General features: G+C 43.5%; 1 protein-coding gene across 1 annotated transcript; it reads right to left on the reverse strand.

Annotated features, from left to right (window-relative positions):
- Positions 1 to 485: 485 nt before the first annotated feature.
- Positions 486 to 15,933, reverse strand: apbb3 (amyloid beta (A4) precursor protein-binding, family B, member 3; the record flags this gene model as incomplete). Its single annotated transcript, XM_071514285.1, has 12 exons — positions 486 to 752; positions 2,389 to 2,568; positions 2,907 to 3,022; positions 3,615 to 3,698; positions 4,328 to 4,409; positions 5,214 to 5,328; positions 8,384 to 8,389; positions 11,206 to 11,333; positions 12,288 to 12,437; positions 14,228 to 14,276; positions 14,832 to 14,890; positions 15,767 to 15,933. Coding segments are annotated over 12 exons (1,403 nt in total), but the record flags the coding sequence as incomplete, so codon positions are not given.
- Positions 15,934 to 20,248: the final 4,315 nt, after the last annotated feature.

The raw sequence follows: 20,248 nt of genomic DNA on the forward strand, positions 1-20,248 counted from the left end.
TTAGCTACCATGCATGCTGTTTACCCTGCGTTCAGGCCGCTAGCTGCTGTCCTTCAGCTGAGCTCAGCTGGCTGACTGACAGCTGTAGCACCAATGGTGTTGCAGCGTTAGGCAGAGCAAACGGCACAACGGCGTGATTCGGCCAACTCGTCCTCTCCAACAAACAGGAGACGAGGCGACCGCGGTGGGCGTCGGCTGACTGGTCTCCGGTGAGTCGCTGGTGGTGTGAAGGCAGAGGAACTAGCCGCAGACAGGCTCGACCACCAGAGCCATACATACACAGAGTTTGGTCACGGCGATGTTTAGCGTGTCCGTGCCGCCATGGCAGCATCATGGAGCGCTTTGTTCCATATTTACAGCCAACACGTCTTAGTTCTAGAAAAGGGGCAACAACATGGAGAACACAGTACAACCTGGACTAACTCTGTTGATATATGGCTCTGATCGTCACCATCATCATCATCACCATCATCACCCCCCGGTCATTAGGAGGTGGTAGCCTGCTTGTTGCGGAAGGTTTCAAAGAATGCCAGCATCCCCTTCCTCACACTGGTGTTGCTGCCACCACTGCCGTTGCCCTTGGTTACCCTCGCCATTGTCATGGTAGCGCTGCTGCCTTGGTAATGGGAGGTGAGCGGGCACAAGGTGGATCCGTCCATCGAGTTGGCCCGTTTGAGCTTTGATTGGGTCGCACGCCACGACTTAGTCCTCAGGGGAGGAGTCTGGGCCACCAGACACTTCTGGTACTGAACCTGAAGGAGAGAAAAGTATTATTATCATCATTATTATTATTATTATTATTATTATCATTAATATTATTGTTGCCTTGTTGTTATTGTTGTTGTTGTTAGCCACCAGACACCTCTGCTAGTGGATCTGTGGAAAATAACATAATGAAATGTTTGACCACCAGAGGGCGTCAGAGCAGTGCTGAGGCGAGGACAGGTAGTGATGTTCAGAGCTGGTATGGGCTCTTTCTCCACATCTGTTCTTGTGACGACGGCCGAAGCACAACTCCAAAACAAAAGAATGTGAAGGAAGGATGGATAAATATCCAGGAAGTTTACTTGCCGACCGAGGATGCACCAGATGGTGACTTGACTGCTGAGGACCAATGGGAAACCCAAAGATTCATTGGGAGAACAACATAACACGTCCAAACAGCGACAACTTGGGATCGTTCTCCACAAGGACAAAAGCATCGACTTCTTGGATTTGACATTTATTATATACTATATCATATACTATTTATTATATACCATGAGCTGACTGTCAAAGCCGAGAATTCTCAGTCAACACTTGTGGCCTTATGGAGAACGTTCTTCCTAGTTTTTTAACTTGCTAACTTGTCAAGAAGGTGAGAACAGAGAACACATCTTTCTGCTCGAGGTCACCTCTGAGGACTGAAACATTCAAATCTAATCAATGTATTTTAGATGTTTTATGGATGAACTATCAACTGGCTCTTTCTTTATGAAGATCAACTTGAGGCGGGACATGACTGGACTCGGATATGTGTTGCTGCCAGCCTGCCAAGCATTTAATTACCTGAATTCATCTTTACCTCACTGGAGCCTGGAGCACTCCACTATACCCAGCGCTTCTTCCCCTCACTACCTCCACATTGGTCTGATAAACTTCCCTCCGAGGCTTGTTCGCAGTGCATCAACACCACAATGCCAATCCTAATAAACACCATAACGCTGTACTATGCAAGGCTATTTATTTGGTTTGTTGGGTTTGTTTGGTCTGCTATCCAGAGGCATGACCTTCTCTTGAGTCCCAAGTCAGTCTCGATTCTTGAGGTACAAGTCTCAAGTCAAGTCTGAAGTCTAAATGTAGATTACCAAGTCAAGTCCATGTCATTTATGTCAAGTCTAAAGTCTAAATGTAGAACAGCAACTCAAGTCAGAGAATTTAATATCATAAAGAAAACTAAATATCTAGGACTTTTCAATGCAATATGGTTTTAATAGGATAAAAACTTGGTAAGAGCATCATGAGTTTGATTTCTATAATCAGTTTCAACTTCAATAAATTCAATCATTCCATACAAATTCAGAAAACAGAATTTAAATTCAGTCGTCTGCTGGAACAAATCTCATCACTTTCAATCTAAGTCATTTACACAAACACAAGATCTCAAGTCAAGACTTTAGAAACCTTTTCAAGTCATCAAAGTATGCATCTAGTCTCAAGCAATTCAAATTGTGACTCGAGTCCCCACCTCTGCTGCTATCACCCTTATTACCCTTTACAGAGAACAGCTGAATCCTCACAGAGAAACACTAGAACATTAAAAGGCTTGAGGAGCTTGCAGACAGCGGGCGGAAACTGCAGCTCCACCGCAGTGATGCTGATGTTCTGTCAGACAGGCTGGTTCCTCACCATACATGCAGCCTGGACGGCCTCTGAGATGATGCCGGCGTCTGGTTCGCACCAGAAGACGTGGCACTCGAAGCGCTGCGTGCCGCCGTCTACGATCACAGCGAAGGTGTGGCTGTCATGGCCGACGCCCAGAAACGTCAAGAAACGAACCTGACACTCCCAGAATGGCTCCTCCCCTTCCTGAGAGAGACAAACAGATAGATAGACAAATAGATGGATAGACACATTGTCTGTAATACTATTACAAGTAGTTCTACTAATAAGAAGTTTCAGCTTTTCAATGGCAGAGTTACACAGTGCGTTACATTTAGTAAAGCCGACATGGGCCCATAAATAATTAGAGGGAATAATGAATATGTTGAAAAGAAGACATGACAGTGAACTCAAACACTGTGCTCCACACTGAGTGAATAATAGTAACAGTAATAATAATAATCATACCTCTGCCTTCCACATTGACAGAATAATCCTAACAATGATAATAATAATAATAATAATAACAACAATAATAATAATACCTGTCCCTTCCACAGCGACAGGACGGTATCGGAGATGTGAATGACGATCGGTTCCCAGTCATCTCTGTCTGTAGAGTTCATGATGCTCTCTATCGCTCTGTTTAAGACCTCCATACCTGCACAATATTATAATACATAAACACACCTGTACCCACAAAACATGTTGACACTTAACAGTTCACAAATCAATGCTTAATTAACTTGTGATTAAGTATTAACTACGTATGTGTTCAAATATTAGTTATTATGTATGTTTTAGTCATGGTCAATTAATATGCTGATGATTGTGTTTTGTACATTAGACTGAATTAATAACTACAGTGCAAACTACCAGTTTAATTAATTAGTTGTTAGAGTTTAATTACTCATCAACTTTGCAAAATAAGTTAAAGCTAATAAATATTGTAATATGTAGACATAAGTCAGTGAGTAAAATGCTAACAAGGGAGGACTAATTTTTCTATCTAATGCCATCATAAATAATAAAATCTTATTTGATGCTGTGTGAACCAACTGAAAGTCTAGAAGATTCTTCTTTTTGTTTTAAATATGCATTGTACTAAAAGTTATGAAACCACCACTCAGGAAACTTGCTTGTATGCAGTATGAAGAGTAACAATAGAGTTTGATAGAGTTTTATCTCCTCTTATCCTGATGTAATACTGTATCTACAGGTACAACCGGTGTGCGTAGGTCGGTCCGTCCTACCCATCGCCCGGGACACCGGCAGGTTACCGATGTACTGGACCTCAAACTTCTGGACTTGCTGCCTCACCGCCTCCAGAAACTCCACTGAAAGACAACACAACACACAACAACAGGGAATCAAACTGGATTGTTTGTGTGACTATAACTGAGAATTGTTCCCCATCATGAAATAGGGGGAGGGATTGTGGATCGGTTCGGTCCATACATATGTCACACACGATATCTGGGACGTCACTGAATGGATTTTAACAAACCTTTCGTGAATGATGCCTGTCATTGCTCCATTCTGGCATTTTCAAAATCACAGTGAGTGGCCTGAAGGGGGCGCTACAACTTTGTTTACTTGTCTGTACATCACCCACAATATCTTGGACTCCGCTGATTGGATTTTCACCTAATGTAAGGAAATGATGTGTCTTTGTTTGCCTGTTACTGATTGGCCCAAAGTGGGACTGCATCATTCGTGGGAGATGACATGTTTACTGTTGCCTTGTTTGGATTTTTATTATCTTGGTCTGCTGCCATCAGTGGATTTGCTGCATGTTTACTGTCTGTGTCGACACACTTCCATAATTCGTGAAGCCAATTGAGAGAAATCGGAGATGACAAAAGTTCCCGCATCTTACTGATAATCTCCACTAGGAGGTGATGTGCATGGTAACTGTAAATCTGACGTAACACTAGTCCAAACCAGATCAGACCAGACCAGTTACCTTGCCTCGGCAGATCTTCAGGTGAGATACTCTCCATGGTCAGAGAGCGAGACGGCCTCATCAACGCCTTCTCTGACATCATCTACAGACAGACAGACAGCCAGGTAATGGATTAATTCATTTTTTTCCATTTACATCACTGAGAAAATGCTACAGTTCAATACAACAAAATTCTCTACCAGCTGGAAACGAGAAACAAAAGTTCATTTGAAAAGTCTTTATATAACCATTAGTATATACTTTTGTTGCAGCAACTGTTCTCTCTCTTTCCAACTCGCATCACATGTCACACATACTGTAAATAAAGAAACTCAAAATAATTAAAGTCCATTTATTCCCGGTCCATGTCACAAAACAAACCACCGTTGCTGAGATACGCTCACTGAAGGGAAACTGGAACTCAACACACTGCAGCCATTTTTATGATACTTTAACATTGAAGAAAGATTGTGATTGTGACATTGTCATTCATTGACTTGGGCTTTTTATGCATATTTTGTCTAGGTTAAGGATGGGGCCTCCAGGTGGTGACAGGTGGTTCCTGCCCAGAGGTGTGAGCAAGTAAACTAAAAACTAAATATCTAGGACTTTTCAATGCAATATGGTTTTAATAGGATAAAAACTTGGTAAGAGCATCATGAGTTTGATTTCTATAATCAGTTTCAACTTCAATAAATTCAATCATTCCATACAAATTCAGAAAACAGAATTTAAATTCAGTCGTCTGCTGGAACAAATCTCATCACTTTCAATCTAAGTCATTTACACAAACACAAGATCTCAAGTCAAGACTTTAGAAACCTTTTCAAGTCATCAGAGTACAAGTCAGAGTCAAGTCCAGTCACAGGTCTCAGTGACCCCCAGAACGGGACTCGAACCCACCGACCTTAGAGCACATGTGGTGCAGTGCCGTGGCGATGGCCTTGGCTGGGGCGTTGCACCGAAACACGTGACACTTCAACATACAGCTGTCCTTATCGCCCGCCACAAAGGCAAAGTCCCTGCACACACACATACACACACACACACACGCACATACACACACACACACACACACACACAGGATGAGCATTAGTGAGCATTAAAGAGGTGACGAGAGAAAAAACTACAAAGCAGCAGCAGCAAACTTTACTGCTGGTCATCTTGTTATGATGTGCCATTTTCTACAGTGATGTGTTATGAGTGATGTCACACACACACACACACACACACACACACACACACACACAATGCATTTGAGATGCTGCACATTGAGAGAACAAGTGTGTGTGTACGTGTGAGAGAGAGAGAGAGAGAGAGAGGGAGATTTTATAATGAAAATCAATTAAGAAATGACAGACAAAAAAGGACAGAAAAACACTTAAACCTCTGTCTGTTTTGGATGATTGATAAACGATAAATCTGTTTTTCTCTGAAATCACAGGAACTGGAATCAAATGCATCAATAAATCACACTGGTATTCCACCCTGAACTCCCATTAAGATGTATAGAAGGAGGTTTTATAACGCTTTGACAACATGTTGAACTATCATGAAGAATAGTTCAGGATGGTAGAGACTAAACCAGAGAATAAATCAATGAAAATACTAATAATTTATTATTTGGGGGTTTATTGCACTCCCCGCAGAATCTCTCACATGCTGCTTGGATTCACACACATGGCTGACGTACTTCCTCTTCATCTTAGCATGGTATAGATCGGTTCTCACCATTGCCAGCAATTTTTCTGTTGTCAGACGACTGTGCAACTGTAAAGAAGACTAAAAGTCTAACAGTCCCGCAATGTTGAATTTTGTGGAAGCATCTCTGCCAGGATTCAAACTCAGGTCTCCCGCTTGAGTCTGCAGTCTAACTCCCTGTGACCCAGAGAGGGGTGAACAGAGCGACCGACCCTGCTGTCGCGGAGCTAAAAATTATTTGATCAAGGGTCACAAAATGCTACCTGGCTAACCAAGGATAACTGTAATTTCTGTGCTGTTAGCAGTTTGTGACCCTTGATCAAATCTCTTTTTCCCACAGTGCAACTGAGGCCATCACAAGACAAATTCAGGTCAGTCAGTCATCTGTCGCTTTGTGAGATGATGTGCTTCATGAGATGACCTCTAGATGGCGTCTTTGACTGGGAGATGCAGTGTTGTTGACCAGCAGCATTGTACTCAATAAGTGAAACTTAGAATTCCACCATTTGCTCCAAACTCTCCTGTGTTAGTAACAGGATGTAAACACAAACCTGACAGCGTCTTCTGCTGCCCTACAAATTTGATTGGTAGGTAACAGTATTACCTTGTGGTATTTTAGTAATGTTAGTGGAATTATTTAACCGATAACTGTGTTGCACTGCTTCAATGCATAGAATTGAATTGAATTGAATTGAATTGAATTGAATTGAATTGAATTGAATTGAATTGAATTGAATTGAATTGAATTGAATTGAACTGAACTGAACTGAATTGAACTGAATTGAACACACATGGGTCTGTACATGATCTGTGCTTGTTTATAGTGTTCCGGTCGTCTGACAACAGAAACAGAAAGATCTGTCAGTGACAACAGCTGTATTGTGTTAAACATTATGTTGAAACACAGAACCAGTGATCACAGACAGAGGAGGAGGAGACAGAAAGTTGGCTTCTTAACATTGCTGCCAATGGTAAGAACCGATCTTATTACCTGCTGAGACGAAGAGGAAGTACGTCAGCCATGTTGGTGAAAAAGGCCTAATGGGGAGCAGAGCCTGTTCTACCAAATACAACTGTATAACCATTTGTTGCTATAAATGGTCTAAGTGTCTCTTACTGAACCTGACGGCTGTGTTTCATAGACTCAAGGTAATTATATAAAATTGAGAATAAAGAACTTTCATATGTTCTTAAATGGTTCTTTACAGTCCCATAAAGGTTCTATATAGAACCATTTGAGCATGGTGTCATAGAGCATGCTATAGCACAAACCTAAACAACCATTTTTGGTGCTCTATAGAACCCCTTTTGTTAAGAGTGTAGATGCACCAGACAGGAGGATAAAGGTATGGTGGCATTTCCATGACAAAAATTTGTGAGAATATCTGAGTGTGCAACTTGTGTCATTTCCTCAGGGAACTTCATGTTTGTCATATTGTCATCACAATTGTTATATTCAGTTCAATTAAATTGTTATCCTAATGTTATATTCAATCACAGAGCTCTCCAAAGTATCATGTAGTTTTAACCGTTGGGGGCGGGGTCAGCACTAAGCCACTGTGTCTATAAAATTAATTGGCTACTGTCAAGTCCTGCCGTAGTCGGAAACTGTGCTGTGATTGGCTTGTGCAACGACATCAACACAGATTAAAAGATGTAGAAGAGAGGAAAGCTTGCAGAGTGACCGTGTGAGGAATTAACTAAAACGCCTCTAAAGTTGTAGCCGTGAGCTGCTGCTATCTCATTGGATCCCATTGGATTACACTTTTACCACATTATGTCCTGCTCCAACATCCTGTTTCAACAGGAAATACATCACATTACAGAAGCAAGACGCTCTCAAAATGCTGTTTGGTTGTGACTTTAAGATCAGTAAGACTGAAGTTAGGAGGTTCTCAAAGGAGTGTATAATGTTTTTATCTTGTTCCTTATAGGATGACGAAGTTTGACAGACCAAAGGAGGACACATGCTGATTCGCTCTGAGATTAGCCAATCACCAAGCAGCTGCTGGCTCCCAACACTCAGTTCAAACAGCCGACAGAAACAAATTTTACCAGACATCCAGTCAAAGCTCACAAGACTTAACTTCTGTCTACGTGAGACTACACTTACACTTCTTGTGAGTTTTGTCATGGAAACACGACCACAGTGATGGACGTGGATTGTGGGCAGGAGTTCGGGGTTAAAATGGCGCCCGTGGAAACAAATCATTCCAAATGAATCAAACTGTGAGCAGAGCCATGCACACACAGAGCCATCTCAGTTGTCTGTGTCAGCCATGTTAGATCAGCAGCCAACACTGTGTGGTCTAACCTGGACGAACTCTGTGTCTGTATGGCTCTGGATGTGAAGGAAGAAAAGGAAGAGTGGTTTACCTGTCCCTGAGGTGGGGGGGCGGTTTAAAAACAGAGAAAGTGACAGTGTTAGTGCAGAATCACAACACAAACCAACCAAAAGGTGACTTTGTTTTTAAAATCTCATCATGCAGCAACATCAAATATCAAACTTCACGTAAACCAAACGGGACGAGTGCCATCGGATGAAAACCTCTCATCCCATTTTTACACCTCAGTCGTTCAGACGCTCTCCTCCAGAGAGCAGGTGAGGGTTCAGCGTCTTGCTCAGGGGCACTTCAACAGGTCACCCGGCTCTTCACGAACCTACCGGCTATTACAGAGTTCGTACTTGAGACCCCCTGGTTACGGGACGGTCTCTCTAACCGCCGGGCCACCAGGCCGCCTACAACTGTTATCAAATGAAGCCTAACGTCCAGACAGACCGCAAGTTCTCCACATGGGTCTGTCCGTTCCGGTTAGACCGGACTCTTTGGAAACCTCGTAAGTCCACTTAAAGTCACAATGAAAGGAAAAGTCTTGTTAGATAATTTTCCATTCCATAATATACACCTATTTAACAAGTAGTTAACGGTGTATTTTTAGTGGCAACCCCCCCAGGAAATAAAAATGCCTTTCTGACCCTAGTCTCTCTTAGCCAGAACTTAAGTCAAGCTAGCTTCGACTGGATGTGTGGTAAACTCTGTTTTCTGTAGGTTTGAACTGAGTGCTGGGAGTCAGCCGCTGCCTGATGATTGGCCAGTCTCACGGCGAATCAGCACGTGTCCTCTTGCCTGATATCAGACAGAACTGTCAGCTCGTTCCACTCCATCTCCATCTTCAGTCTTCATTGCCTCCACTCTAACCGATTTCCGTGGGGGAGGGGGATTCGATTTTCCCTAACCAATCACTAGAGACCAACGTATCCGCCTGAATCTAACGTCATTTTAAGTCGATGTGTAGCCATGACAACACCAGAGACAGTTCAGAAAGTATAGAGCATGTTTGACACGGAGCCAAGTAAAAACAAAGTATTTCGGATTTCAATGTAATTGGTACTTTTAATGGATTCAGAACAGCCTGGATAGCAGCGTCCATCTTGTCTATAGCGTCTCCATTGTTGTTATTACTCCTCCTTGGTTCCGGCTCACAGCTTGACAACAGCTTCACGACGGCGTTAGTCCCGCCCCTGGCTCTGATTGGCTAATCGTTAGTCCCCCTGGCGCTCATTGGACCGATCATTTTTCAACCGAGAGAAACCGCTGTTTCATGTCACGATGCCAGACCAGAATCAGTCAGCTGGTGGAGTGGGCGGAGTCAAAGGTCTGGACCCAGGCAACGTGTCCTCGTTTGGTCCGTCAAACTTCATCATTTCATAATGAACAAGTTAAAAACAACTAGCTGCTCATTAAACTGTTAGTCCAGTGGAGAAGGTTTCTCTGCAGGTTTGTCTCTTCAACTTAATTTTTGGAGCATTTTCGCCTTTATTTGTCAGTTGAAAGTAGAGACAGACAGGAAAGACGGGGAGAGGGAGGGACATGTGACAAAGCTCCTGAGTCGGATTCGAACCCAGGTTGTGTTTACATGGTACGTGCCTTACACTGCTGAGGCAACCGGACGCCCCATGGTTACAACTTTTTTGTGTTTTGTGCGTCGCCATTTTGGCTCATTGCACTGCTCCACTGATGCCCCTCCCACTAAACGCCCTACAGAGACACGATAGGTAAGGATGGCGATGACGCTGCAAAAAGGCCACGTCTGCAAAGTGTGAAACCAGATTCAATTTCTATGAGAAAAACAATAAATCAACATTTTCTGTGGTTGCTTTTTCTGTGTTGTAATAATTGATGTGAAATGTATCTGGTGTAAATAATTTGTCGTTACCTTTTCACAGCTGTGAACAGCAGCAGGATCATTAAAATGTTTTTTCCTGAAGTGTCAGAATGCAACACGACTCCTCTCTGGAACAGAAGTTTGCTAGCTTGTTTGCATTTTGTGACTTCCAGAAAATAAACATTTTAATGATAATGCAGTTCTTTGATAACTGTGAAAAGGTAACGACAAATTATTTACATCATATACATTTCACATAAATCATCAGAACACAGAAACAGCAACCACAGAACATCTAGATTTTTTGTTTTGCCCATAGAGATACAGCAGGGCAGATCACTTGGACCGCACTTTGTGGGCGTGGCCTGTTTGAAACGTCACGCCGTTCTTATCTACGCCTCGCTGGCTGGCGAGTAGGCTCCGCCCCTCTGTAACGGCCGAGCCAGGCGAGCTTCCTCAGACTTTCGAAACCGAGTGAGAGGCGAGTCTAACCTCTTCCTAACTGATCTCCCATTGGATTACACTTTTACCACATTATGTCCCGCCCCAACATCCTGTTTCAACAGGAAATACATCACAGTACAGAAGCAAGACGCTCTCAATGCTGTTTCATTGTGACTTTAAGATCAGTAAGACTGAAGTTAGGAGGTTCTCATACAACAGACAGACAGGCAGACAGACAGGCAGACAGACAGGCAGACAGACAGGCAGACAGACAGACAGGCAGGCAGGCAGTGTGTCTGTGTCTGGTGATCTTGCAAGTGTGTGTGTGTGTGTGTGTGGTTGTGTGTGTGTGTATGTGTGTGTGTGTGTGTGTGTGTGTGTGTATGTGTGTGTGTGTGTGTGTGTGTGTGTGTGTGTGTGTGTATGTGTGTGTGTGTGTGTGTGTGTGTGTGTGTGTGTGTGTGCGTCTTAACGCGAATTCTTCCAAGTTGTTGCTTTTAACCACCAAGTCACACTGAGCATTCAGGTCCCATTAATTCTCCCTCAAAGTGTCAATCATCCAGTAAGCCCCTCCCTGATTGGCTCACCTGCCGTTGTTGCAGCCCACCCCCCACACTCGGATGTTGATGATTGGCTGACAGTGGAGGGGGGTGTGGTCTAACGGGTCCAATAGAGTCAGAGTGTCTTTCTTCAGAACCAGCATCATCTCCCGACCCTGCAGACAGACAGACAGACAGACAGACAGACAGACAGACAGACAGGTAGAGAGAGTCAGGAACACAAACAGGTGGACAGACAGAGAGACAGACAGGTGGACAGACAGAGAGACAGACACGTGGACAGACAGAGAGACAGACAGGTGGGCAGACAGAGAGACAGACAGGTGGACAGACAGACAGAAACAGACAGTCAGACAGACAGGTGGACAGACAGAGAGACAGACAGGTGGACAGACAGAGAGACAGACAGGTGGGCAGACAGAGAGACAGACAGGTGGACAGACAGGCAGACAGACACGTGGACAGACAGAGAGACAGACAGGTGGGCAGACAGAGAGACAGACAGGTGGACAGACGGACAGAAACAGACAGTCAGACAGACAGGTGGACAGACAGAGAGACACACAGGTGGACAGACAGAGAGACAGACAGGTGGGCAGACAGAGAGACAGATAGGTGGGCAGACAGAGAGACAGGTGGACAGACAGAGAGACAGACAGGTGGACAGACAGAGAGACAGGTGGACAGACAGAGAGACAGACAGGTGGACGGACAGAGAGACAGGTGGACAGACAGAGAGACAGGTGGACAGACAGAGAGACAGACAGGTGGACGGACAGAGAGACAGGTGGACAGACAGAGAGACAGACAGGTGGGCAGACAGAGAGACAGGTGGACAGACAGAGAGACAGGTGGACAGACAGAGAGACAGACAGGTGGACAGACAGGTAGATAGACAGGTGGACAGACAGAGAGACAGGTGGACAGACAGAGAGACAGACAGGTGGACGGACAGAGAGACAGGTGGACAGACAGAGAGACAGACAGGTGGGCAGACAGGTAGACAGACAGGTGGACAGACAGGCAGACAGACAGGTGGACAGACAGAGAGACAGACAGATGGGCAGACAGAGAGACAGACAGGTGGGCAGACAGGCAGACAGTCTCACCTCCCCCCAGGCTCCCAGCCTGTCTCTCTGCTCAGGACTGTTGCAGTGCGACAGCTGCTGGATGACGTTACTGACGGCCAGACTGCTGCGGCCCGGAGAAAGCTCCTCCTCCTCCACCTGCAGCCAGCCCAGGGAACGCACCGCAAAGCACTGGGCGAGAGACACCGGGAGAGACAGGGAGAGAGAGGGAGGGAGAGAGGGGGAGAGAGGGAGAGAGGGAGAGAGAGAGAGAGAGAGAGAGAGAGGAGAGAGAGAGAGAGAGGAGAGAGAGAGAGAGAGAGATTAGATTAACCAGCCCAGTGAACGCACTGCGAAGTACTGGGCGAGAGACACCGAGAGAGAGAGGGAGAGAGAGTAGATTAGATTACATTATGCCACATTAGACTACATTAGAGTAATACATTAGACAAGTAAAAGTTCTGCATTCAAAGGTTTTACTTCAGTAAAGTCTGGAAGTATCAGCAGTAAAATGAACTGAAGTATGAAAAGTGAAAGTCTTCATTCTGTCAGAGAGTTAAATTACTGAAGCATGAAGCTGTCAGAAGTGTTTTAATGTTCGTCTAACTGCTCCAGATCCTGATGGAGTTTAAACTCTAACTATGAAACAGATTTTATGATCTGATCGTATGATTTGATGTAAAACTTTATTCTGCAAAGTAACTATGTCATGCTATTTGTTGATTTGTTGATTGTTGTCATGCTGTTGTTGATTCTGTGTTATAAGTCTGTCTTTCTTGTCTCTGTGTAGACCAGGTTCTGTCTGTATCTGCATATTTTTCACTGTTTTTATCGTTGATTGTATTTTCAGTGTTTTTATTCTTTGTGCTTTCAACTATTGCCTGCCTGGGGACTACAGATCAAAATGAGCCTTTTTGGCTAACTCTGACATATTTTCAGAAATGTTATTAATATGCACTGTCCCTGTCAAATAAAGTAATAAACTAAACTAAACTAGTAACTCAGCCGGCAGATAAATGAAGTGGAGGAAAAGTAGAAAATCTCACTGCTAACTCCTCAACTGCTTAACTCCCCAACTTCTCGACTCCTTGACTCCATAAGTCCTTAACTCCTTAACTCCTTAACTCCTTAACTCCATAACTCCTTAACTCCTTAACTCCTTAACTCTTTAACTCCATAACTCCTTAACTCCTTAACTCCATAACTCCATAACTCCTTAACTCTTTCACTCTTTAACTCTTTAACTCCTTAACTCCCTAACTCCCTAACTGTTTAACTCCTTAACTCCTTAACTCTTTAACTCCTTAACTCTTTCACTCTTTAACTCCATAACTCCTTAACTCTTTCACTCTTTAACTCTTTAACTCCTTAACTCCATAACTCCTTAACTCCTTAACTCTTTAACTCTTTAACTCTTTAACTCCTTAACTCCATAACTCCTTAACTCCTTAACTCTTTAACTCTTTAACTCTTTAACTCTTTAACTCTTTAACTCCATAACTCCCTAACTGTTTAACTTCTCACAGGATGGAAATAGTCGACTCAAGTAAAGAGCCAGAACCTCAAAACTGTAGTGAAGTACAGTACTGGTCTGAACTAACTGGACTAAACTGGGCTTACTGGACTAACGTGGGCTAACTTGGCTAAATGGACTAACCTGGACTAACTTGGACTAAACTGGGTTTACTGGACTAACCCGGGCTAACTGGACAAAGCAGGGCTAACTGCATCCTCCATGTTTCTCCACCTGGTGGATCTGGATCTGGATCTGGAGGGAAATCTGCTGGATCTTCACAGCACAAAACAGGAAGAGGTTCTGTTCTCTCAACGTTGTTAACAAGCAAAATGTGGAAAACTGTGGCACCTTGGTAAACAGCATGGGGAAAACAGACTGTAGATGTAGTGCAAATTAAGTAGAAGCACACTATTATTGTTGTTGTTGTTGTTGTTGTTGTTGTTGTTGTTGTTGTTGTTGTTGTTACCTTGGAGTCGGGGTCATGGTTGCTCAGATATTCTTCATGCCAGGAAGACCTGAGGAGAAAAAACAGATTTACTTCAACAATGAACTGAACTGAACTTCTCAATGCAGCTCAGTCTGTGTGTGTGTGTGTGTGTGTGTGTGTGTGTGTGTGTGTGTGTGTGTGTGTGTGTGCGTGTCTGTGTGTGTGTGTGTGTGCGTGTGTGTGTGTGTGTGTGTGTGTGTGTGTGTGTGTGTGTGTGTGTGTGTGTGTGTGTGCGTGTCTGTGTGTGTGTGTGTGTGCGTGTGTGTGTGTGTGTGTGTCTGTGTGTGTGTGTGTGTGTGTGTCTGTGTGTGTGTGTGTCTGTGTGTGTGTGTGTCTGTGTGTGTGTGTGTGTGTGTGTGTCTGTGTGTGTGTGCGTGCGTGTGTGTGTGTGTGTGTGTGTGTGTGTCTGTGTGTGTGTGCGTGCGTGTGTGTGTGTGTGTGTGTGTGTGTGTGTGTGTGTGTGTCTGTGTGTGTGTGTGTGTGTGTGTGTGTGTGTGTGTGTGTGTGTCTGTGTGTGTGTGTGTGTGTGTGTGTGTGTGTGTGTGTGTGTGTGTGTGTGTGTGTGTGTGTGTGTGTGTGTGACCTGTTTTCAGGGACTGCTGGTCCGTCTGTCTGTCCGTTGGAGGTCTGTCCAGCATCCTCCTGGAAAAACACCACAGAAGAAGTAAAGTCTGAAGTTCTGGTGCTGCACTAACCTGGACTAACTGGATTAACTGGACTAACCTTGACTAACCTGAACTGATCTAGACTAACCTGGACTAACAGGACTAACCTGGACTAACTGGATTAACTGGACTAAACTGGACTAACCTGGACTACCCTAGACTAACCTGGACTAACTGAACTAACCTGGACTAACCTACACTAACCTGGACTAACCTAGACCAACCTAGACTAACCTGGACTAAATTGACTAACCTGGACTATCGTAGACCAATCTAGACTAACCAGGACTAACCTGGACTAACTGGACTAATCTGGACTAACCTAGACTAACCAGGACTAACTGGACTAACCTGAACTAACCTAGACTAACCTAGACTAACCTGGACTAACTGGACTAACCTAGACTAACATGGACTAACATGACTAACTGGACTAACCTAGACTAACCTGGACTAACTGGACTAACCTGAATTAACTGGACTAACCTGTACTAACTGGACTAACTGGACTAACTTGCACTAACCTGGGCTAACTTGACTAACTTGGACTAAACTGGGTTTACTGGACTAATCTGGGCTAAATTGGCTAACTGCACTAACTAGACTAACTGGATTAACTGGACTGGAATGGGCTAATTGCACTAAGCAGGGCTAACTGGACTAACTTGACTAACTCAGACTAACTAGACTTAGCTAGGCTAATTGGACTAACTTGGCTCATATAGGAACGAACCTGCCTGGTCTAGGACTCTGGACTAACTTAGACTAACTGGACTAATCTAGACTAGCTGGACTAACCCAACTGGTCTGGTCTGTCTGGTCTAACTGGTCTGAGCGGTCCTCCTGGTCTGACCTGGTGTCCCGGCTCCGGCTCGGTCTGGCTGCTGTGGGACGGGTGCTGCCACTGCGTGGCTCCGGTGGGAACGTGCCAGTAGTAAGTTCCTGTCGAGTCTTTGATGGTTCTCCAGCCGGACGGAAGGTCCGGGTCCAGCAGCAGGTTCTGGTCCGTCCAGATGTTATCTGACCAAACATTCAGGAGAACATCAAAACCCGATGAGAAGAACTCCTAACTCCTAACTCCTAACTCCTAACTCCTAACTCCTAACTCCTTAACTCCTCAACTCCTCAACTCGTAACCCCTAACCCATAACTCCTCAACTCCTCAACTCCTAACTCCTAACTCCTAACTCCTCAACTCCTAACTCCTAACTCCTAACTCCTCAACTCCTAACTCCTCAACTCCTTAACTCCTTAACTCCTCAACTCCTCAACTCCTCAACTCCTCAACTGTTAACTCCTAACTCCTTAACTCCTCAACTCCTAACTCCTAACTCCTAACTCCTCAACTCCTAACTCCTAACTCCTCGACTCCTAACTCCTCAACTCCTTAACTCCTTAACTCCTTAACTCCTCAACTCCTCAACTCCTCAACTCTTAACTCCTAACTCCTTAACTCCTTAACTACTCAACTCCTAAATCCTTAACTCTTCCACATCTCCACTCCTCAACTCCTTAACTCCTAACTACTCAACTCCTAAATCCTTAACTCCTCAACTCTTCAACTCCTCAACTCCTAACTCCTTAACTCCTCAACTCCTCAACTCCTCAGCTCCTCACCTCATCAACTCCTCAACTCATCAACTCCTTATCTCCTTATCTCCATAACTCCATAACTCCATAACTCCTCAGCTCCATGACTCCTCGACTCCATAACACCTTAACTCAATAACTCCTTAACTCAATAACTCCATAACACCTTAACTGAATAACTCTGTAACTCCTTAACTCCTTACCTTATCTCCTTAACTCCTTAATTGCTTGACACCTTTACTCCTCAACTCCTCAACTCCTCAACTCAACTCAATAACTCCTTGACTCCTCAAATCCTTATCTCCTTAACTCCATAACTCCTTAACTATTTAACTCCTTAACTCCTTAACTCTTTAACTCCATAACTCCATAACTCCTCAACTCATTATCTCCTTAACTACTTAACTCCTTGACTCCATAATTCCTCAACTCCTCAACTCCTTAACTCCTAACTCCTAACTCCTCAACTCCTAACTCCTCAACTCCTTAACTCCTTAACTCCTCAACTCCTCAACTCCTCAACTCCTCAACTGTTAACTCCTAACTCCTTAACTCCTCAACTCCTAACTCCTCAACTCCTAACTCCTAACTCCTCGACTCCTAACTCCTCAACTCCTTAACTCCTTAACTCCTTAACTCCTCAACTCCTCAACTCCTCAACTCTTAACTCCTAACTCCTTAACTCCTTAACTACTCAACTCCTAAATCCTTAACTCTTCCACATCTCCACTCCTCAACTCCTTAACTCCTAACTACTCAACTCCTAAATCCTTAACTCCTCAACTCTTCAACTCCTCAACTCCTAACTCCTTAACTCCTCAACTCCTCAACTCCTCAGCTCCTCACCTCATCAACTCCTCAACTCATCAACTCCTTATCTCCTTATCTCCATAACTCCATAACTCCATAACTCCTCAGCTCCATGACTCCTCGACTCCATAACACCTTAACTCAATAACTCCTTAACTCAATAACTCCATAACACCTTAACTGAATAACTCTGTAACTCCTTAACTCCTTATCTCCTTAACTCCTTAATTGCTTGACACCTTTACTCCTCAACTCCTCAACTCCTCAACTCAACTCAATAACTCCTTGACTCCTCAAATCCTTATCTCCTTAACTCCATAACTCCTTAACTATTTAACTCCTTAACTCCTTAACTCTTTAACTCCATAACTCCATAACTCCTCAACTCATTATCTCCTTAACTACTTAACTCCTTGACTCCATAATTCCTCAACTCCTCAACTCCTTAACTCCTTAACTACTTAACTCCCCAACTCCTCGACTCCATAACTCCTTAACTTCCTAACTCCTTGACTCCCTAACTCCTTAACTGCTTAACTCCCCAACTCCTGAACTCCTTTACTCCTCAACTGCTTAACTCCCCAACTTCTCAACTCCTTTACTCCTCAACTGCTTGACTCCCCAACTTCTCGACTCCATGACTCCATAAGTCCTTAACTCTTTAACTCTTAACTCCTTAACTCCTTGACTCCATAATTCCATAACTCCTTAACTCCTTAACTCCTTAACTCCCTAACTCCTTGACGGTTTACCTCCATAACTCCATAACCCCTCAACTCATTATCTCCTTAACTCCCTAACTCCTTAACTCCTTAACTCCCTAACTCCCTAACTCCTTAACTCTTTAACTCCTTAACTCTTTAACTCCATAACTCCATAACTTCCTAACTCCCTAACTGTTTAACGCCTTAAGTCCTTAACTCTTTAACTCCTTAACTCTTTAACTCCATAACTCCTCAAATCCTTATCTCCTTAACTCCCTAACTCCCTAACTCCCTAACTGTTTAACTCCTTAACTCCTTAACTCTTTAACTCCATAACTCCATAACTCCTCAACTCATTATCTCCTTAACTACTTAACTCCTTGACTATATAATTCCTCAACCCCTCAACTCCTTAACTCCTTAACTGCTTAACTCCCCAACTCCTCGACTCCATAACTCCTTAACTTCCTAACTCCTTGACTCCCTAACTCCTTAACTGCTTAACTCCCCAACTCCTCAACTCCTTTACTCCTCAACTGCTTGACTCCCCAACTTCTCGACTCCATGACTCCATAAGTCCTTAACTCTTTAACTCCTTAACTCCATAACTCCATAATTCCATAACTCCTTAACTCCCTAACTCCTTAACTCCCTAACTCCTTAACTCCGTAACTCCGTAACTCCGTAACTCCGTAACTCCGTAACTCCTTAACTCTTTAACTCCTTAACTCCTTGACTCCATAATTCCATAACTCCTTAACTCCCTAACTCCTTAACTCCCTAACTCCTTAACTCCTTAACTCCGTAACTCCGTAACTCCCTAACTGTTTAACTCCTTAACTCTTTAACTCCATAACTCCCTAACTCCCTAACTCCTTAAATCCTTAACTCCTTAACTCTTTAACTCCCTAACTCCCTAACTCCCTAACTCCCTAATTGTTTAACTCCTTAACTCTTTAACTCCATAACTCCATAACTCCTCAACTCCTTATCTCCATAACTCCCTAACTCCCTAACTGTTTAACTCCTTAACTCCTTAACTCCCTAACTGTTTAACTCCTTAACTCCTTAACTCCCTAACTGTTTAACTCCTTAACTCTTTAATTCCATAACTCCTTAACTCCCTAACTCCCTAACTCTTTAACTCCATAACTCCATAACTCCTCAACTCATTATCTCCTTAACTCCTTAACTCCTTGACTCCATAATTCCATAATTCCTTAACTCCCCTAACTCCTTAACTCCCTAACTCCTTAACTCCTTAACTCTTTGACTCCATAACTCCATAACTCCTCAACTCCTTAACTCCATAACCCCTCAACTCATTATCTCCTTAACTCCCTAACTCCTTAACTCCTTAACTCTTTAACTCCTTAACTCTTTAACTCCATAACTCCATAACTTCCTAACTCCCTAACTGTTTAACTCCTTAAGTCCTTAACTCTTTAACTCCTTAACTCTTTAACTCCATAACTCCTCAAATCCTTATCTCCTTAACTCCCTAACTCCCTAACTGTTTAACTCCTTAACTCCTTAACTCTTTAACTCCATAACTCCATAACTCCTCAACTCATTATCTCCTTAACTCCCTAACTCCTTAACTCTTTAACCCCTTAACTCCTTAACTCTTTAACTCCATAACTCCTTAACTCCCTAACTCCTTAACTCCCTAACTCCTTAACTGTTTAACTCCATAACTCCATAACCCCTCAACTCATTATCTCCTTAACTCCCTAACTTAATGCCCCTAACTCTTTAACTCCTTAACGTCCCTAACTCCCTAACTCCTTAACTCCTTAACTCCTTAACTGTTTAACTCCTTAACTCCCTAACTCCTTAACTCCATAACTCCATAACTCTTTAACTCCTTAACTCCCTAACTCCTTAACTCCCTAACTCCTTAACTCCTTAACTCCTTAACTCCCTAACTCCTTAACTCCCTAACTCCATAACTCTTTAACTCCTTAACTCAGTTACTTTGAAAGCTTGTCAGACAGGAGGGACAAATTCAAAATTATATCATGTTGGAAATGCAGATTGTAATAAGACAAATGTATCAATTGATTGATGAACTGATTTTGTATCATTGGACCAGTTGTTAATAACTGGATCTGTTTCTACTGGCTGAGAGAGAGAGAGAGAGAGAGAGAGAGAGAGAGAGAGAGAGAGAGAGAGAGAGACAGAGAGAGAGAGAGAGAGAGAGAGAGAGAGAGAGAGAGAGAGAAGGTCAG

This window comes from Centroberyx affinis, unplaced genomic scaffold (assembly GCF_046629955.1).
Source record: "Centroberyx affinis isolate AG114_WGS23_722 - 3 ecotype Tasmania unplaced genomic scaffold, CSIRO-AGI_Caff_v1 ptg008380l_1, whole genome shotgun sequence".
NCBI lineage: Eukaryota > Metazoa > Chordata > Actinopteri > Beryciformes > Berycidae > Centroberyx > Centroberyx affinis.